Raw genomic sequence first — 21,033 nt, forward strand, 5'->3', positions numbered from 1 at the left:
CCCAAGAACACTTCATGAGATTTCTATTTTTAAATTTTGGAGCTGAGAAAATCTTTATAAGTATTACTTGAACTTGATGCCATAGGAAAAGATTAATAAAGTCAATTAGATAAAAATAAAAAATAACTTTTTTATTCTGAGTAAAAACCATTATAAAGTGAAACTCAAAATGTAATATTTGACATTCCTATTGTAAACAAAAAGTTTATTTTTCTATAATAAAAAGAGCTCCTACAAATCAATAAAAAGAGATCATCAAAAGGGCAAAGAAAATATAGAAATACAAAAATATAGAAAAGAAAATACAACTGGCTTTTAAACATGTGAAAAGATGTGTAATCTCATTTACATTAAGAGAAATGCAAATATATGCCGGGTGCGGTGGCTCAAGCCTGTAATCCCAGCACTTTGGGAGGCCGAGGCGGGTGGATCACGAGGTCAAGAGATCGAGACCATCCTGGTCAACACGGTGAAACCCCATCTCTACTAAAAATACAAAAAATTAGCTGGGCATGGTGGTGCGTGCCTGTAATCCCAGCTACTCAGGAGGCTGAGGTAGGAGAATTGCCTGAACCCAGGAGGCGGAGGTTGCGGTGAGCCGAGATCGCGCCATTGCACTCCAGCCTGGGTAACAAGAGCGAAACTCCATCTCAAAAAAAAAAAAAAAAAAAAAAATGCAAATATATGATACCATTTTTAAAACATCGGATTTGAAAAGATTAAAAAATGTTTTATGACAAACACACAGAATAGGTAAAGAGGGAGGAAAACACGCATTCTTCTACATCGCTAGAGGAAGCATAATTGATAAAACCTTTAAGAAAGGCAATTTAGCAATATCTCCCTTAAATGCCCTCCAATTGACCTTAACTTCCACTTTTAGGAATTTATCTACAAATAGGCTTGAACATATGTAAAATGGCTTGTGTATAATGCTATTCGCTGCAGCACTGTTTGTAATTGAAAAGATCAGAAACCACCTAAACCAAAAGGGAAATGGTTAAGTAAATTATGGTACATGTATTTACATAATAGAATTATTATGCAGTCATAAAAATAGAATGGTTACCTGAAAGGGGTCCCAATCCAGACCCCAAGCCAGGGGACTTAGATCTCATGCAGAAAAGAATTCAGGGTGAGTCTGCAAAGTGAAAGCAAGTTTATTAAGAAAATAAAGAGATAAAGCATGGCTACTGCATAGGCAGAGCAGCCCTGAGGGCTGCTGGTTGCCCATTTTAATGGTTACTTCTTGATGACACGCTAAACAAGGGGTGAATTATTCATGCCTCCCCTTTTTACATATAGGATGACTTCTTGACATTGCCATGGCATTTGTAAACTGTCATGTTGCTGGTGGGAGTGTACCAGTGAAGACGGCTAGAGGTCACTTTCATCACCATCTTGGATTTGGTGGGTTTTGGCCAGCTTCTTTACTGCAAACTATTTTTATCAGCAGGGCTTCATGATTGGTATCTTGTGTTGACCTCATGTCTCATCCTGTGACTTAGAATGCCTTAACCATCTGGGAATGCGGCCCAGTGGGTCTCAGCCTTATTTTTCCCAGCCCCTATTCAAGACGGAGCTGCTCTGGTTCAAACGCCTCTGACAGAATAAGGACGTTTGTTATGTACTAACAGGAAATTATCACCCAAATATACCGTTAATGAAAAAAGCAAGGCACAGAATGCTATTTATAGTATGTTAGTATTTTTGTATGCAAAGGGGTAAAATCTTATATAGGTATTTGTCTATAAATGCATACACTATATCTGGAAGGTTGCCCAAGAATTAAGTGATAATGGTTGTCAAAAGGGGAACTAGTGTGGAAGGGAAAATTACCACAGTATATCTTTCTTACCTTTTGAATTTTGAACAATATGAACAAATTATTTGGAAACGAATAAAACTAAAATGAATAAAATATAAAACCATTGGCTAATGAATATACTGACCTTTAACTTAGCAAATTGAAGAAAATCTTAAAGTTGCTCCTGGCATCTTGATTAAATCTTTGGAGAAACAAAAGAAAGTATGATGTTAGTCAGTGACACCAGCCATTTAAGTTATTCATTACCCTAAGAGTTGACAGAGCTAGAAAAATCTGTGTATAAAGTCAAGAAAGGTGATATAAATTCATGACATAATTTAATGATTATCTTTAAGGAAAACAAAGGGTATTAGGTTACATCTCTACTCTTAGAAGGTGATGCCACAGAATAATAAACAGTTCATATAAACTGCCATGGTGCCACTGTTGGTCAGATGTGAGCTGGAATTCTGTTCCTCAGCCGCTTTCTCTGGTAACTTCTGGCGGAGATAAACACTGTAGGAGCTGCACATGGTGGCTCTGATTTCCACCTAAGCCTGATAAATTTCCTGCTTAACTGTCCACATTGAAGTGAATTTCAATTCTTTGTGACTAAATTTGATTGGCTCTAGGGCATTTGAACCCAAGAATTATTTTACTCTTTGTATATTTCTCAATTTGTACTTCTGACGTGTTGTTCTACTCAGGTACCCTAGAAACCTGTGTATAACTTAAGGATTTCTTAGGTGACTTGCCTCAATCAATGTTACACAACCAAGAGATATTTTGTTGAACATCTACTATGACAAGGGAATGTGGGGAATGAGTATGAGACAGCTACTATGATTTTAGGGGGCCCATACAGTCTAGCAGAAAGGTCGAGGGTGTGTCTTAGAGAGCATGAGCTAACTGCTAGGCTGGAAAATACGGGAGTTTAGGATGCTTTGGAATTCAGGTGGGTTATATGCTACTCAGTGTGTGTTTCATCTGGTGTGGATTCTAGGGAACTGTTTCAGAGAGGAATAAGAAATGTAAACATAGTTCATTTATGTTTATTACTCTTATACACTCAAGTAACAAAAATGATAAAGGAAAACAGAAACGTTAAAGTGAATGCTGTCTCCCACATTGCTTGTGGTTGGATCATCAATGCGGTGAAGTAGCACCACCTTGAGGCAGATGGCATGCTGTACCTCTGTGGGCTCCCCCAGCCTCCTCCGTATCTGGAATTGCACAAGAGGCACCCGCACAGAACGTTTTGACACTGCGGTTTTCACATATTGCATTAGTGACGTTGGGCTGAGATGGACAGGCAGTGGGGCAGAGATCCCACGGCAGGAATATGGACAGGAGAAGCCTTGTTTTAGGGTACTTAGTTCTACAGAGACCACTGGTCTGTTTCTTAATTGGGTGTGTCTGTCAATTATTTTGGTGCTTTTAAAATATTTTGTCTGTAAAGTGACATTGTTTGTAAAACCAAAGGAAAAACCGTGTATCTAAAAATTAGTCAGTCCGGCTGGATGCAGTGGCTCCCACCTGTAATCCCAGCACTTTGGGAGGCTGAGGCGGGCAGATCACTTGAGGTCATGAGTTCCAGACCAGCCTGTCCAACATGGTAAAACACTGTCTGTACTAAAAATAGAAATATTAGCTGGGCATGGTGGCAGGTGCCTGCAACCCCAGCTACTCAGGAGGCTGAGGCAGGAGAATCGCTTGAACCCAGGAGGCAGAGGTTGCAGTGAGCCAAGATCATGCCATTGCACTCCATTCTGGGTGACAAAGCAAGACTTCATCTCAAAAAAACAACAACGAAAAAATTGGTCAAGCTTAGATTTTAGGTTATTTTCTCAATTGCTGGCCAAAGCAACCTATGGAAGTAAAAATCAGTAGTCACACAGTTTAAAGGCAATTTAAAAGTCAGTTGAATTGTGGGAAGGCATTGTTTAAACCTGCTGCTTAAGCAGAACATATTTAATTAGTAGAAATGGCTCTAAGAGCCTAGGCATGAGCATGAAATAACAGGAAAAATGAGGCCAGGGGAGTAGAGACAGAAAAAGAGAGGGAAGGCAGCAGATGCATGGACTGAAGAGAGAGAAAAGAACAAAGAGAAAAATTAGGGAAAATAAAGGATACAAGGCACCTGAACACAAGAAGTAGAAAGAGTTGAGAAAATTAGAACTGATCCAATCCTGTACAGACCCAACCAAAGCCTAGTCGACCTGCAACAGTGCCATGCACAAAAATCATAAATAAATATTTGCTGGTGGGTTGATGCCTGGTGAATGGTGTTTTGGTCCCTCATCCACGCAGGTCTGTGATTTTGATCCTGTTTTTCTCAAGCCCAGAGTTAGCTCAGGGATCTCCCATTTCCCATGCAAAACTTATTTTCTTCTTGTCTTTTCTTTTTTTCGAGATGGAGTCTCACTTTATCTCCCAGACTGGAGTGCAGTGGTGCGATCTCGGCTCACTGCAACCTCCACCTCCAGGGTTGAAGAGATTCTCCTGCCTCAGCATCCTGAGTAGCTGGAACTACAGGGGCCCGCCACCACACCTGGCTTTTTATATATATATATATATATATTTTTTTTTTTTCCCCCATTTATTTATTTTATTGCATTTTAGGTTTTGGGGTATATGTGAAGAACATGCAGAATTGTTGCATAGGAACACACATGGCAGTGTGATTTGCTGCCTTCTTCCCCATCACCTACATCAGGCATTTCTCCCCCTGCTATCTCTCCCCAGCCTCCCACAGGGTTTTGCCGTGTTAGCCAGGATGATCTCGATTTCCTGACCTCAAGATCCGCCCACCTTGGCCTCTCAAAAATGCTGAGATTATAGGCATAAGCCACCACGCCTGGCCCAAAACTTATTTTCAACTGACATTGATATCAGAATATGAGGGCTTTCCAGCAGGGTGGACAGAAATAACTTCGAATTTGGAGTGCCTCCAAAATGGAGCCCCAGGCAATTACAACGAAGTAAGGTAGGCCAGAGTGATTCTTGGGAATTCAATTAAGCCCACGAGTTTTAGTTATGAACAATTCTCTGTTGAGCTTGGCTAAAGAAACGAGATTGTAGCACTGGTTCTTGCTAAATGGAATTATGACGAACTTAATTAAAATAGTTTATTATTCAAAATACATCATCTACAAAAACATAGAAAACAGGGAATGCATTAAAAATGAGATTAGAGGTCAATTATCCACAATATACACACCACCACTAGAAAAAAGTAACTGAGGGTTTGAACTTCTTAAAGCATGCAGTTTTCTCACGTCTTGCTCTTTACCTACTATTTCTAATAGATTTAAAAAATCATCAAAATACAGGCAAAACTCATGGTGAAAAAGTAGCTCTGCTCTGTGTGCTGTGGAACCTCTTCAAATCTTTCTTTTGATGCCTACATCTGTCAGCGTTTGCCTCTATAATTGCCTCCTGAGTTGATTTTACTTCTCCACAGTATCACCCAAGTACCAAGGTTTGGAATTTCTAGGAAAAAAAAAAATCTTCATCTCTTTTAGAAACTTTTTTATTCTCCAAGCTCCAGACTTGAGAAAGAAGTGTGATATAACTCTGGAGTCAAGCAGATGTGACTCGAAATCCTGGTTCTGGCACCTACGAACTACCTGATCTTGGGCAGATTATATATATTCTCTTAGCCTCAGTTCTGGAGATAAATATATAATGAGATTGAGACATAGTAAGGACTCAATATAGGGTAGCTTTTGTGTTTTAATCTACTTCAGAATCTTGCTTTGAAAAATTAAAAACCATGTAAATACCACATGCTGGGGATACTATGACTTGTGTCCTGCTATTTGTGCTCTATCTTCGTTACCTTTCATATAGACTTAACTCTGGGCCACATGGACCTGGCATAGACTACTGATGTTTCAATATTAACAAACTACTTTTAAATGAACACTAGTAAACATAATTTACAATTGTAATAAATGATCAAAAATAATTAAATGAAAACATTAGCCATAATTATCCATCCTATTTTAAATAACTACTTTATCATTAACTTAAAATGTCTTCCTTTTAACAAAATTTTCCCATTCTTTTTACCGTTATACATGGGGTGAAACTTAATGACCGTCAATGTCTATTTCAGATAATAAAAAATTATGATTTCCCATGATTGTCTTTCTTCAATCTACTACGGAGATAGCTTATGAAAGCCTGACCCTGTTAAAAATTCACACCATCTAGAATTTGATGTTAAAAACGTTAAAACTCCAAGAACGGTGACTATTAAAGTCACTTTTATCTTTCTACTCTGTTCATGTTACTTGGACTGTTAGTCCTTTCTGCCCTTCCAAATGATTAGCTCAGATTAATGTCTGACTTTAAATACTCTGGTCCACCCTGATTTTATTGTTCTCCCAACATTGACTAACTGCATTTACAGCCAAATGCTAAATTGTATGACGTTTTCAAATGCTTAACCTTACTTCCCAATTAGGCTGATAGCAAACTGGTGACCAAGGTTCAGACCTTATTCTTCTGTTATGTCCTCACAATCCTGGGGATCACAGTAAATGCTTTACAAAGAATTTGGTTAAGTTGTACCATCTACACATAGATTTCACCCATGTTCATGTCCTTAAAATATCATCATACTGGGGTCGAGTATGACTGTTACCTAAATGGTGCTGCTACCTAATGACTAAAAAGGGGTATGTTTTCCATTTCTTCCCCTTTGTAAAATGGCAAGAAAAAAACCAAATAATAAAACCAATGAGATTAATGAGGAAAGAATGGGAGGTAAAGAACTACTTTTGTGCTAAAAGTGTCCCTTGGCATTTATATATATATATTTTCCACAGTTAATCCTATTCCCAACTCTTTTCACCAAGGAAGTATTGTGTCATGGTTACTATACCCTGGGCTGACATTTAGTCAAGATTGTACTACTTGTTAAATATTTTTACTCTCTCCTCTTAGTAAAGATGATAGACTGGCAGATTCTAAAGACACCCATTCCTGTGAACACAGAATATGGAACTCCAGAATTTTCCCAAATGCTTCAGTTATGAAAGCAATGTTAAGAAGGATTTTATGAAAAAGCATTCAGTACCATTTTTGCTTTGATTTTAAAGTTTGTAATTGGTTATGCTATACCTACTTGACTACCTCTAATACCTATTGGATAAGGCACAGTGGCATGTGCCTGTAGTTCCAGCTACTCAGAAGGCTGAGACAGAGGACTGCTTGAAGCCAGGAGTTTGAGGCTTCAGTGCACTATGATCACAACTGTGAACAGCCACTGCACTCAAACCTGGGCAGCATAGCAAGTCCTCGTCTCTAAGTAAAATTTAAAAATAATACCTATTGCTTAGCTCATCTTCACCCACAGGGCCCTGAATTGCCTGGAAGTGTTTTAAAGTGGGAATCTACTCAGGTGCAGCTGGAAAGCAAACAGAAGTTGCTGTGAGTAGGTAAGTCCAAGAAATGGATTTAAGGTGTAGGAAAGAGATGTTTAGAAGCTGGGAATGAATGACTGCAGCTGCTAGGCTACTTTGCACTTTCTAGTCTAGGTCTTTGGGCAGTGATATTACATAAGGTGTTCAACTGCCATCCATAGGACTATGGAATGCCTCCAAAGGCTTCAGTAGTGCTGACATCATTAATGACTCTCTTCTCTATCATCTTATATCTGTATTGTCTTATAAAAATCCTACCAAATTAGTTCTTGTTAAGAGTACAGTACTTGGTGGAGAAGCAGGAAACCTTTCCTCTAACATTTTTTTCTTGAGGTGGAGTTTCGCTCATTACCCAGGCTGGAGTGCAACGGCACGATCTCAGCTCACTACAACCTCCGCCTCCTGGGTTCAAGCAATTCTCCCACCTCAGCCTCCGAGTAGCTGAGGCTACAGGAGTGTGCCACCATGCCCAGCTAATTTTTGTATTTTTAGTAGAGACGGGGTTTCACCATGTTGACCAGGATGGTCTCGATCTCTTGACCTCGTGATCCCCCCGCCTAGGCCTCCCAAAGTGCTGGGATTACAGGCGTGAGCCACCGCGCCTGGCCCACCTTTCTTCTTAATTAACCACACATTCATAAGCGTTAGAGTCAGAGAAAAATAAATTATTCAACACTGACATTTTATTTTCTGAAGTTTATCATTTTTACAAAACAAAACAAAACAAAAAGCAGGTATCAAAAACAGCAAAGAGTTTATAGAATTTCTGCACCAGTTTTCACATAAGTCAGTGATGACAAAACTGGTGTCCAATGTAAATACTAATCACAGGCTGATTTCCCTCTTGGTCAGGTGGTTTGTTTTGGAGCTACTGGAGAATGATAACTTTTTATAAGCACCGGTCATTTTTTTGAGGACTGATTTGGTTTGTCTAACAAAGTAAACAATTTTTTGCTGTGTGGCAGTTTCTTTTTTTAAAAAACACTGAGCTAAAACACAAAATGTGTATTTGTTTGAATCTGAACCAAATCTTTTAAGATCCCAATTACCCTGAAGAACACTGAACACATTTATGGGGCATATTAAATGGTATCTTAAATACTTAGACATATACCTCATAATGTCTAAGGCAGTTTTACATTTCTAAGGAAAGTAGCATTTCATTCAGAGGCTGCCCAGAGTGTGAATTACATCATAGTTTCCACATTCTTTCTGATTTGCAGTTTTTCCAAGCAGAGCCATATTACTGGAACAAAAGTCTGATGTTTATGTCCAACAAGCTCTGATATTTTATAGATACATTTGTATAGAGCAAGACTTCTTGCTCTAAACCCTGGGCGACCACAAAGAAACTGAGAGGCCATGCTTATTGGATGCTGAGGGAAAGTAGCATACTTAAACCCACAGTACAGATAATCTGGAGGCAAGCAAAAACAAAGCTACAACTTGGTAGTGGTGTTCACCCACCACTTATTCCAAAAACATATTTTGCTTAAATAAGGGAAGTATGGTCCAGTTTTGCAATGTTAATAGCTGCCAGTCTCTCATATTTTTTTATAAATATCATTTCCTGACTTGCAATGAGCTAGGAAACTGGCCTCAAATTTTGACCAAATCTCTCAGTATTAATTAAAAATAATACAAAACAAAATAAAAAACCAGCCAATAAGGGTTAAAAATTGCACAATTAAATTTGAATGTAAATTATACTATATACAGATTGGTATAAACATCACTGAAATGGTTTTGAGAGGATGAAACACTTCTATTGTAACATAATTTCTTCTATATTATCCCAATTTTCATTGAAGGAAAACTGATATGTAATTTTCTTCTTTACAGATATGAAAAAGGAAGCAAGAAGGCAAAGCTGAGAGAAACAGATGCTACCCACAGGGCAGCGGTGGCATTTGGTTGTTTTGGTCTTTGTACCAGCAATTCCCACTCCTGAGGCAGATATCCACTTCCTGCCAGACTACACGGTTTTTCTTGCAGTCAAGACACGAACAATGGACCCTACTCCTCCAGCAGCAAGTGCCTACAAACAAACCAAGATGTAAATGTTGACAGAATCATAAAGGATCAATTCTCATAAGTAAAACATTTTTCTTGAAGAAGGAATGGGCATGGCTATAGACCCTGAATTTATTATTTAACAATAATAAATTCTTAAGCACCAATTAACACACCAGGTACTATTCTTGGCACTGGGGTTACAGTAATAAACAAAACCTTAAAAGTTCCTGCCTTCATGAGCTTACATACTAGTGAGATACTAGTTTACATTCTTCTGTATTAATTATAAATATTGTTTTAAAAAATCTGCAGCATAATGTTCCTGCTCAAAACAGGTGGAAATTCCAAATCTTTCATTCTCATCATACAGCCAGGAGAATATTCAAGCTGGGATAACCCATCCCAACTTGCACTTCAATTGGTCAGCCTCTGTCAAATTGTTTTCTCCCAAAGAAAGAAGGTATTGTTTAATAGCTAAGAACTTAGAAACTTTAACTCTGACTCTAATTTGAAAAATGTAAAGTAATGATCAAGTATTACGAATCTGAACTCTGGTTTATTTCTGTTCAAAAAATACTTATGGAATACCTTTGTATATATACTCACACTGTGGCAGATGCTGGGGATACAAAAGTAAACAAATACAGCATTTTCTAGTCTAGCACAAGGAGACAGACCTATAAACAGACAATTTTAATCTAATGTATGAAAAGACAGTTGTACTTTGGGTGTTATTAAAGCACCAGGGAGAAGCATATACCCAGATTAACAGTATAGAGGAATGTTTCATCTAAGGCTTCCTGGAGGAAATGACACATTAAAAGAATGAGTAGGTGACAAGCTAACACCAGAAAATCATGAGCAAATGTATGGAGGTGTGAAACGATATGGTGCATTCAGGAAAAAGGCTGGCACTGCTATAGTCTGAAGAGAAGAATGACATGGAAGATGAGGCTAGACTTGGGAACTTTGACTTTATCCTGCAGGTGACTGACAAGAGCAATTAAAGAGATCATTCTGATGGCTGGATGGAGAACAGATTTGAGGGAGACAAAACTGGTGGCTGGGAAACCAGTCAGGAAGCTATAGCAACAGTCTGGGAGAGATGCTGTGAACAGTTGCATTAGATAAACTTGAACAGACAGATTTCAAAAATACTTAGAAGATTGGTACAAACTGGTGACTGACATTTGGAAGAAATGAGGATAACACATGTCTCAGTTTCCTCAGCTACCAAAGAAGAATAATATCAATGTTTTCCCTCCATTTTTATGAGGACTAAATGAGTTAATATTTATAAAGTCTTTGGAAGAGTATCTGGAATATACTAAGTGCTCAATGAATGTTCACTACAATCCTGAGGCTATACTAGAACTAAACTGCCTGGGTTTTAAAGCTGGCTCTTCATCTGTAAATTGAGGATAAAAGTATTTATATATTTCACAGGGTTGTTGTAAAGATGAAATAAAACATAAATAATATGGTGCCTAGCAACAGAAAATGTTCCATGAATAGGATGCCATATAAATTACTATCCAAACTGGTACATTTTAGAGTAAAAGGAGTAACTATTTATAGTTATGATGGGACAACAGGCATAAACTGGGGCTATACTGGGAAAACTGTGAGGAATGGTTACCCTATCCATAAATGGGAGTTCTTTTTGATAGCGCATGAGGGATAAGGTGACTCGCCCAAGAATAAACAAGTTTTACTACGTACTTTTTTCTTACGTGTGTGTTTTCACTCATACACTTCAAACACTCAATATTTTTTTTTTTTTTTTTTTTTTTTTTTTTTTTTTTTTTTTTTTTTTTTTTTTTTTTTTTTTTTTTTTTGAGACGGAGTTTCGCTCTTGTTACCCAGGCTGGACTGCAATGGCGCGATCTCGGCTCACCGCAACCTCCGCCTCCCAGGTTCAGGCAATTCTCCTGCCTCAGCCTCCTGAGTAGCTGGGATTACAGGCACGCACCACCATGCCCAGCTAATTTTTTGTATTTTTAGTAGAGACGGGGTTTCACCATGTTGACCAGGATGGTCTCGATCTCTTGACCTCGTGATCCACCCGCCTCCGCCTCCCACAGTGCTGGGATTACAGGCTTGAGCCACCGCGCCCGGCCACAAACACTCAATATTTTTATGGTTGGTTCTATTTAAACGTTATTCAATTTTTTACCCAAAGCTCAAAATCCCTTCGACTCTTTTTTTCTGACAGATGGTGTACCAACGTCTACACTGCAAAATATATGTGTGAAAATAAAAAAAAAAAATGATTTTAGAATTCTTAATCCTCCAAACACCTAATTCTTTAAAAAAAAAAAAGTTGTAAAACATATAACACAAAACTTGCCATTTTAACCATCTTTAAATGTAAAATCCAGTCGCATTAATTACATTCACAATGTGCTGTAGCAATCACCACTACCTGTTTCCAAAACTTTTTTTACCACTCCAAGCTTTGGAAACTCTGTACCCATTAAGCACTGACTCTTTATTCTTTGCTTTCCCTACTTCCTGGTAACCTCTAAGGACTTTCTGTCCTTTTGTGTTGCCTATCCTAGATAATTTCATGTAAATAAAATTATAAGATTTGTTCTTTTGTGTTTGGCTCATTTCACTTGGTATGTTTTCAGGGTTCACCCACGTTACAGCATGTGTCAGAGTGTTATTCATTTTTATGGTTGGATCATATTCCACTGTATGTACCACGGTTTAGTTGTTTGTCTGTTGATGACCCTTGGGTTGTTTTCACCTTTTGGTCCCTGTGAAAGAATTCTTGATTTTTATTATTTTCTTTTACAAAGTTTTGATTTAATTCAAAGTTCAAGATTATGTTTAATTACTAATAATCACTGCTGAATAAACCCAAGTATTGGAATCAGAATCTCTTAAGAGAAGACTAAGCCTAGTAAACATAAATATTAACTATAATTTTCATGCATTTTATTTGCAGTAACTAAAATGTACAACCAAGTCAAAATGGTTATTTAGGTGAAAGAGGTTGTTACTGTCATTCCCTATTGTAAAAGAACCAGTCATATAGATTTGTAATTCATAACTTACCTTTTCATGCCATTGCAGTAACACAGCACTGCTATTATCAGAGGGGCTCTCAAATCCTTTATAAATATACTTCATTAGGAGATCCACACCATTCTTGTCCAGAGATTGAACTGCCTTTTCAATATCATTAGCTTTAAAAGAGATGAGCACCTTCAAGACAATGCTGCCTGCCCGGTCCTGGTGGGTAAATAAATAACAAACCATTTAGACATATCTGTATGAGGAGGGTTTACAATTTTAGAAAGGCCACGTTAAGAAGGTGACATTTGAGTAAGAACCTGAAGGACGTGAAAGAGGAAAGGTTGGGATAACTGAGGAAAGTGTTTCAGACAGAGGAAAGACCAGCGCTATTAGTGTGTGTTCAGTGTGTTCTAGGAATAGAAAAAAAACCCAATGTGGTTGGAGTGGATTGGTGGGAGAAAAGCTGGCAAGCAAGTCAGAGGTTATGGGAGGGCAGACTGTGTAAGGCCTACAGGCATTGTAAGGACTTTGGCTTTTACTGAGAGAAATGAGAAGGCATTGGAGGCTTTTAAGAGCAGTGCCATAATCTGACTCACATTTTAACAGGACTGCGTTGGCATCTATGTTACAGAGAATAAGCTGTGGGAGTAGGGGACAAGGTAGAAGCAGAAGAGCAACTACAATAATACAGGCTGGATGTGGTGAGCACAGCAGCAGTGAAGGTGGTTAAAAACTAGATAGACTATTGACATAATTGAAGGGAGAGCTGAGAGGATTTGCTAACAGATCAGTGTGATAATTTAACAATTCATGAAAACATTTACATTTTATGTCTTGATCTTAAAAAAAAAAAAAAAATCCCAACAAGACAGCCAGGCACGGTGGCTCACTCCTGTAATCCCAGCACTTTGGAAGGCTGAGACAGGTAGATCACCTGAGGTCAGGAGTTTGAGAACAGTCTGGCCAACATGGCAAAATCCTGTCTCTACTAAAAATACAAAAATTAGCTGGGCATGGTGGCATGCTCCTGTAATCCCAGGCCGAAGCAGGAGGAACGCTTAAACCCGAGAGGCAGAGGTAGTAGTGAGCCGAGATTGCACCACTGCACTCCACCTGGACAACAGAGCAAGACTCTTGTCTCAAAAAGAAAAAAAAAAAATCCCATAAAAACAAGGAAGCGGATTTGCAGTTCTACCTTGAATTGTCCTTCAGAAGTAATGTTTTCTTAAAAACTTTATTTTAAAATTTTAATAAACCAAGTTTTCTTGAAAGAAAACTGGCTGTAATTTATATGAATTGACTATAGATATGAAAGGTAGTGATGTTCCTTCATAACGATCTTTTTTCTTTGGCAAAAGCCTGCTTCAAAAGCAGTTATTTTCTCACCTATCCAGCCAAGCAAAGGGAACACTTAGCTGATCTTTTCAACAATTCTTTCTCCTTCTATTCAACACAATGTGATACCTCCAGCATTCCTACTAGTCAGGACTTCACAGAATGTTTCTACCACCTACTGTTATCTTTGGTTTAAATACTATGCAATTACCAGAGTTTGAAAAACATCTTTGCATCCAGAATTATAACCTCCCACATAAAAGCAAAAGGTGGTAAAAATGAAATTTCAATGACATTCTTTACAACTTGTAAAAATCAAAGAAATTTTCCCCATGATGTTGCCTAATTATTATGCATTTACCTAAGTTATTACTTACTACTATTCAACTGAGATTCTTGAAGCTCCTAGGATGTATGAATAGCTATGGACAATGGGGTTGATGCTATGGGCATCATTTTAAATAAATACGTAAATAGGTTCTTAAGAATTAGTAAAAGACTGCAGAGAATTTAAGTTGCACAACTGTTCTGAAGGGCAATTTGGCAATACCACATGTATCAAAAGCCTTAAAAAAAGTACATTCTTTGATTCAATAATTCACGGCTATGCATTTATTGAAAGAGAGAAATCAAAAATTTACCAAAAAATATTCATTTCAGTTGTTTACAACAAGAAAAAAACAGTCTAAATATATAACAAAAGATTAGTTATGTATACACTGCAGCTTAGCCATATATAGCTGTTAAAAATGCTATAGAAATAAACTTACTGCAAAGGAAAGCTCATGTACATTGCATACAGCGAAAAAGCAGGTTATAAAATTTCATTCTTAAAAAACAAAAGGGAACTCTGTAACAATATAGCAAGGCCCAAAAGTAGTCACTTATCTCTGGGTGGTGGGACTATGGAGGACTATCTTTTTAACCTTTCCGTATGTCTCAGTATCTGTACAGTTTAAAAAAAATCTTTAAAAAGCAATTACAATCTGTTTACTTTTGTAAAGGTTTTAGTTGTTTTTCAAGCCTTTGTTCAAATTCAGCCTGAGTGGTCTTCTCTAAAAACACACACAAATGATTTCACTATCATTTGAACTTACTGTGTCTTACCATGCAGCATCATCGTAACTTTACATTACAGGGCTACTTTTTCATGTGAAACTTTTGTCTATCAAACTACATTAGAAGCTCTTCTATGTCAAAGGTAGAAAAAGGTAAAAAATACTGATTTTTTTTTTCTTGCAACTGCAGAAGAGTTTGCTAAGAATAAGATACTGCAGAGATCGCTGTGTTGTGTCTGTGACTCACCTTCACTGCCTGACTCTTGGTGTTGATAGGGGGGTTCTTCAAAGCTGCCTGTAGAGCAGCTGTCATGTTTCCTGTGGTTGGAGGTTAAGGGTATAGCAACAAAAGCACGGCCCCCAGGAAAGCATTATAACCACTGGTTCTTAAGACTTTACATATAAAAAGAAAATTACTTTGGTCACCATGTTCAATACCGGATATTCAATGTGTTGGTTTCTAGGGTGTTAATCAAAGGCAAAATATCAAAAGCAAAACAGAACATTAGAATTTCTTTTTAATAAAGCAAAGACTTTTGCCCCTGATTCTAACTATCAAATGAATACCTTGATAATCTTTCATTTCCCAGTTAGACACATATGCAAACATTACGTGGAGTGGTGTTAAAGAAATCTTAAGATATGTATCAGAATTATTAGTCCCCCAAATGAAATAACCTATTATCAACCAAAATGTTTTTTCATATGATTCTAGCCGAAAAAATAAAGACCAAACTTTTACTAGAACTATATTCTATATTAACTAAAATGCTGGTAGAAAATGCTGGCAGATTAGCCATCTGAATGATACACATTAGCAATCTCTCAATATTGTGAAAAGAGGTATCATAGAAGATGCAATAATTCACATGACCCTTAGGTGGCAGCTTAATTTTTTGCTTTAGATATTTTCTCTCATATTTTACAAAGGTTATTCAAACTGTGTTAGACCATACCTATTAAATTCAGACTCTTTTTGAAAGCACTAGTGGGTTAGCAAGCATGAGAAACAGAAGGCCAATCAGACTGTCAGAATATACAGCCATTCCCCTAAAAGGAAAACCACAAAGTTCACTTGTTCCTCCATCTCCAGCACCCCACCACTAGGGCTGTCTTTCCTGGCTGTTTGTAAGAGTAAGAAGAGACAGTATCTTTATATTTTAAGATGAACTGATCAAAAAGCAGATCCACTGATAGGGATACAGCAGTAACATTTAAGAGTCACCACAAATTACCTAAAATACATTGGGGTTTCATAAAACACCATCTATCCATCACAAATAATGTTTTTACGAAGAATGTTTACCCTTTATCTTCTGAAGAAAAAGGTCTCACACACACAAAATCTCCGGTTGATAAGCTGCAGGGATTTCTAGAGAAGCATGCCTTATATAGATTGGCCCATTTTTTTTATGACCCTCAAGCACTTAAGTATTTAAATAATGCAAAAGAGCAACAGCTAATTGTGAAAGTTGTGGCAATCAAAGCAATACCTATACATTGATAAATGTTTAACGCTGCATTTAGGTGCCTTTATAAAAGAATATAGTTGCCATTAAACATTTTCACTCACGTATTTCCCCAATATAATTTAACAGGACATTGTTGAGGAGAGTCTTCCTTAAGAATACACTCAAGAGAAATGCATACAAACCCAGTAACTGAGATTTTCTAAAACTGCAGCCTCGGATTTTTGCAACATTTACATTGTTCTAAAAAAGATGTGATGCAAATGCTAATCCAAATTTATGAATATTCAAATATGTAAAAAAACCAGAAACCAGGAACTGACAGCCATATTTTAACTAAAATGGAATCAATTTTAGGATTACAAAAATGATTCTGATTTATACAAATGACTCATCTTCTTATTCATTGGGGTTTATTTTAAATATTTCCAAGGATTCTCCACATGCGTTCCCCGTCTTTTTTTCCATTGTCCTTTTCTTAGCAGGTAAAAGGCTCCAAGCTTCCTTCTAAGAGTTTTGTATTTTTTGTATTCATTCCCCTCCCCTGGTTAACAAATTCTGTGCAATGCATACTTTGCCAAATCCCCCCCCCGCCTTTTTTTTCCTAAAGGCCAATGGGCTGAAAGCACCGGAGGCCTCAATTTTCGAACCTTTCCATTTCCCCCTTCCCCCCCGGCAAGGAATAAACTACCTAATGCTACCAATAAGAAAAACACAACAAAAAAACAAAGACACTAAGGAGAGACGTCGGGTCCCCACAATCAGAGATTTCTGGAGAGAATGTGACCCCAGAAAACAGAGTTCTAGGAAGAAAAACTTAAGCGCTCGGCACCAGCCTTGCCCACCAGCCCGGGCCGCCATCCCCTGCTCCGCGAGGGCGCGGCACGCTGGACCCGTGGCCGAGGCAGGCACTCGGGCGCAACCTGAGGAATCTGGGGGCGTGGAGGGCGCGCGGGGGACGGCAGGCTTCCAAGAGTGGGACCCTCGCGTCTCCCGGCCCGTGGGGGGGAAACAGAAGCTCCCCCTGCCCTCGCAGAGCGGGAGACCCCAAAGAAATAGGTTTCGCCGCGGGTTGAGAGGGCAGCTCCGCGCCGGTGCCCCGCGGATCCTGCAGGCGCCCGGGTCCCCGAAGAAGGGCAGGCTGGGCTGGGGTGGGGAGGGCGGCAAATGCAAGGATATTGCCGCAGGCAGGAGTCCACCTCGCCCTCGTCGGGCCCGGCCTGGCCGTCGCCCCCATCTTCTTCGTCCACGAACTTGTTCTCGTCATATTCATCCACGTCCACCTTCCGGAACCGGGCCGACGACACTGTGTTCTTCGACATCCCAATCCCGACCAGCGAAAAAAGCCTCCTGTTGTTGCTGCCTCTACCTCAGCAAGCCCAGCCCAGCAGCCCACTGCCCGGCGCCTGATTCACTTCCCTCTTCCGCTCTGGGGCGTCGCCGGCAGCCGAGGCTCGGACGGTTCTGGGCCTGCGCGCTGGCCTGGCTTCTTCCTCCTCAGGTTCACGCTCTCCTGGAGCCTCCCACGCCGCCCCCGGTCTTGCACGGGGAGCGCGCGCCAGGGAGGGAGCGCGCAGGACACAGCGCGCAGGCCCGGGCTCTCCGCAGGAAAGGGGCGGGGCCGGGCGAAGGAGGCGGGGGCGAGAGGGCGGGCAGAAAGACGGACCGCGGGCAGAGGTAAGAGGCGATTGGTCGTCCGAGTGCGTCACGTGATTCCCAGGGGGTTCCCATAGAAACGCTTTTCTCCGGTCCAGTCTGAGGGGTCTGAGGTTGGCGGCGATGGGCAGCAGCGGCGGGTGGCCTTGGCTTTTGCTGCAGCCGTCAACGACCTGTCATCTGGGTCCTGCATAAGGTCCGGCTGGCTGGGACTTGGCTGTGGGTGGGATGGACTGGCTGCCGGACCGAGTCCCCTGCAGTTGGCAGGAGTATGAGGCGGAGTGATGCACACCCGGGCGCCCAGCATCGTTCTAATTGCCGAAGACGTTGCCTCGGACTGTGCGCTGCCAGGGGCTGCGTTCCTGAGCAGGAAGCCCGTTTCCTGGGGTTGGAACTACCCTACTTGTCCAGCGGGAGGTCCCCAAGGACGGAGTCGAAAGGTCAAATCTTATCTGTCAGTGCTGTGTGACAGCATCGCGACGGGATCTGCAGAACCTGAACTCGGTATCATATCCATTGAGAGGGAGGGGAAGGTGTCCTGGCAGGCGCTGGGGTCGGGTGGCAAAACTGGGGTGAATTTGTAGAATTTGGGAAAGGGTCATTGGCATCTTAAAATAGGTGGTTGTTTGGAGCAAGAATGCTCGAAAAGGGTGAGGGTAAGTTAGGCTCTCTAGTGTGGGGGAAATGTGTAGGATTAGTGGAAATCAGACCTTTAAGATTTATATTATGATTTAAGGTTTATATGATTCCGTCTAGGCCAGATTTTTAAAAAATTATTTGACATCCTCATTTCTGGAATGTAGGAGATAAAGGCACTAATACGAAGGAAATGGTAGTTATGCTGTGTGTATTACACTGAAGAACAAATATTTGCAGGATAAAATTAATTTGGACATTTGGCTGGACACTGCTCAGGTGTGGGTCCAGTTTAGTTGGACCTCGAGCAGAAGACTGGCTGTTGCCCTGTTGTGTACCTCAATCTTTGGTTTCCTGTGCTGTGTTGAACACTGGGCTTAGAATCAGAAAACTCAGGCTGAAGTCTTGACTCTTCCACTCATAATATTTGAATGAGGCATGTCACTTAAAATTCTGTCTCAGATTCCTCATCACGGAAATGGAGCTAATAATGTGTACTTCACAAGATCGTTCTTAGGATTAAATATCATGGAAGTGTTTCCAAGCTCTAAAATTCTACATAAATGTCAAAGGCATGTTACTTGTACCATTGGTTTTGGCAGTAGTCTTATAAATTGCTCAATGATATATGGTGTTTTATCTTCTAGAAGAGATGGAAAGATTCTGAAGGGCAGAGACAGTTTTTCTTTTGTATTTTCCTTCCATCTGACATAAAGCTAAGCATGCAGAAGGGACTCAATACATGCTTGATGAATGAATGAAATGTGAAAGACTGTACAGTTTGAGAACCATACCGAGAATAATAAATCAGAAGAGGAAGAGAGATTTCAAAATTAAACATTCGTTGGATATATACATATAAATACATATGTTCAGTCTTCAAGTTTGAAAAAATACATACGTACGTGTGTGTATATTTATCTATGCAGTATATTATATATAAATAGAGAGAGAGTGGGAGAGAGACCTCAAGAATGGAAAGCATCCTTTTTTCTTAGGAAGAAGCAATGTGTCATTTTTCTGTTCCCAGTTAAATCACTCTTCTATAAGTATATCATTTAGGTGATAGAAGTAACATTGCTTTAAATTAACATTCAAGTTATGAACAGACACATTTGGTAAAAATTCTCTTAGGACTGTCTTAAGACAGGAAAGGAAAAAATTTTACCTATTGGTAGTATTTATTTTAAAAAGCCATATACAAAAGTATAAAATCATTATATGGTGAATGGCATTATATAACATAGAATAAAGATTTATTTTACAATTTTTTTTCAGTTTCAGTCTTAGCTAACTTTAGTAGATGCTAATCAGTGTATTTTAGATTTAAAGGTGATTGTACTTTTTCTTCTTTTAAATCTAGATTTTTCTTTGAAGAGAAAATCGAACATTAGAGGCACTATTGAGAGCAAATGGAAACGAGGATTCAATAGCTAATACATCTCTTACATTTCTATTCTTTTGTATTGTCTAATTTAGAATTCTTTTGTTTTCTTATTTGAGAACTACGGAAGAATCCCAGAGTAGAAATAAACTTAAGGGAATAGCGAAAGGAATTTTGAACAATCGATTGCTCAAGGGAATAATTACTTTGATTGCTATTTTGTGCTATATGCTGAATGTGTTAAATGTAATTAATTGCCAGCCAAATAATGCTTATTACATTTAAGATGTGAAAAATGTCCTTTTCTAATGCGGTATTTTTTATTGTCTCACAATGATCTAAGTGCCAAGTACATAATAGGTACCCAACACGTTTCTAGCCAATGATTTAATGACCTGACAAGTTAATTTTGGACTAACATTCAGAGATTGAGTATTTTTTAATGGGCATATAAATTACTTCTCTACCTCATTAGTTAGTTAAATCTTTATAAAGCTTTAGGGAAATTTTTGTGTGTATGTGGAGAAACCTGTCCTTAATTATATTTTAATTAGAAAACTAATTATTCCACTTCCTTGCAAATTCTAAATTTTTAATGTTAATCATGATAATTCATCTTAGGTAATATTATTTTCCTTATTTTAATTTTTCAAATGGGTGCTTACCCTGATATAAAAGATTTATAAGGTTTTAAGACATTTTACTTGTTGTGCAGATAACCTGGTTTAGTTCAATACTGAAGCAGGACTGAATCTGAATTTTCTCAAGGTTAATGCTGTATATGTAGCTCCTCATTTTCTGTGATGATGCAAACTGTCAAGGATCTTTCCAGTTAGAAGAGACTTTAATAAGGCTATTCTATAATAGGTCTTTCTTTTCAGATATTTTGAACCAAGGATTCTAACGTTCTCTTCCCCAAATTTGCCGCTAGATACTGAAACAACGAATAAAGACATTGAATAGTGGCTGATGCCTGTAATCCCAGCACTTTGGGAAGCCAAGGTGGGCAGATCACTTGAGATCAGGAGTTCAAGACCAACCTGGCCAACTTGGGGAATCCCAGTCTCTACTATAAATACAAAAAATTAGCTGGGGATGGTGGTCCCAGTTACTCGGGACATTAAGGTGGAAGAATCACTTGAACCTGGGAGGTAGAGGTGGCAGTGAGTTGAGATCGTGCCATTGCACTCCAGCCTGAGCAGCAGAGCGAGACTTT

The 21,033-nt window shown here is 39.1% G+C and overlaps 2 protein-coding genes across 4 annotated transcripts in view; one reads left to right on the top strand and one right to left on the bottom strand.

Annotated features, from left to right (window-relative positions):
• Window positions 1–1,969: 1,969 nt before the first annotated feature.
• ARPC5 (actin related protein 2/3 complex subunit 5) lies at window positions 1,970–17,740 on the bottom strand. Of its 2 annotated transcripts, none has more exons than XM_017524378.2 (4): window positions 17,321–17,711; window positions 14,920–14,992; window positions 12,319–12,495; window positions 1,970–2,009 (listed from the first exon to the last, which is right to left on the bottom strand). In XM_017524378.2, the coding sequence occupies exons 1-4, from the start codon at window positions 17,461–17,463 to the stop codon at window positions 2,004–2,006; spliced, it is 399 nt and encodes a 132-aa protein (XP_017379867.1). In that variant the 5' UTR covers window positions 17,464–17,711; the 3' UTR covers window positions 1,970–2,003. The 2 variants fall into 2 exon arrangements, with proteins under 2 accessions (XP_017379867.1, XP_017379865.1); XM_017524376.1 differs by lacking the exon at window positions 1,970–2,009 and adding an exon at window positions 7,903–9,277 and having other exon boundaries at window positions 17,321–17,740.
• A 109-nt stretch (window positions 17,741–17,849) lies between these two features.
• Window positions 17,850–21,033, top strand: part of RGL1 (ral guanine nucleotide dissociation stimulator like 1) — a 288,449-nt gene continuing 285,265 nt past the window's right edge. For both annotated transcript variants that reach the window (XM_017524379.2, XM_017524381.2), the window contains exon 1: window positions 17,850–18,301. The gene's annotated coding sequence lies outside the window, so the exon portion shown is untranslated. The remainder of the gene's footprint in view (window positions 18,302–21,033) is intronic.

Source organism: Cebus imitator, unplaced genomic scaffold (genome assembly GCF_001604975.1).
Source record: "Cebus imitator isolate Cc_AM_T3 unplaced genomic scaffold, Cebus_imitator-1.0 Scaffold33, whole genome shotgun sequence".
Lineage (NCBI taxonomy): Eukaryota > Metazoa > Chordata > Mammalia > Primates > Cebidae > Cebus > Cebus imitator.

Excerpts from the sequence above, each read along its gene's own strand:
- ARPC5 (XM_017524376.1), bottom strand. The coding sequence starts at position 17,463 with ATGTCGAAGAACACAGTGTCGTCGGCCCGGTTCCGGAAGGTGGACGTG. Across the intron at positions 12,496-14,919 it reads CCAAGAGTCAGGCAGTGAAG|GACCGGGCAGGCAGCATTGT; the intron begins GTGAGTCACAGA and ends TTTACCCACCAG. Across the intron at positions 9,278-12,318 it reads TACTGCAATGGCATGAAAAG|GCACTTGCTGCTGGAGGAGT; the intron begins GTAAGTTATGAA and ends GTTTGTTTGTAG.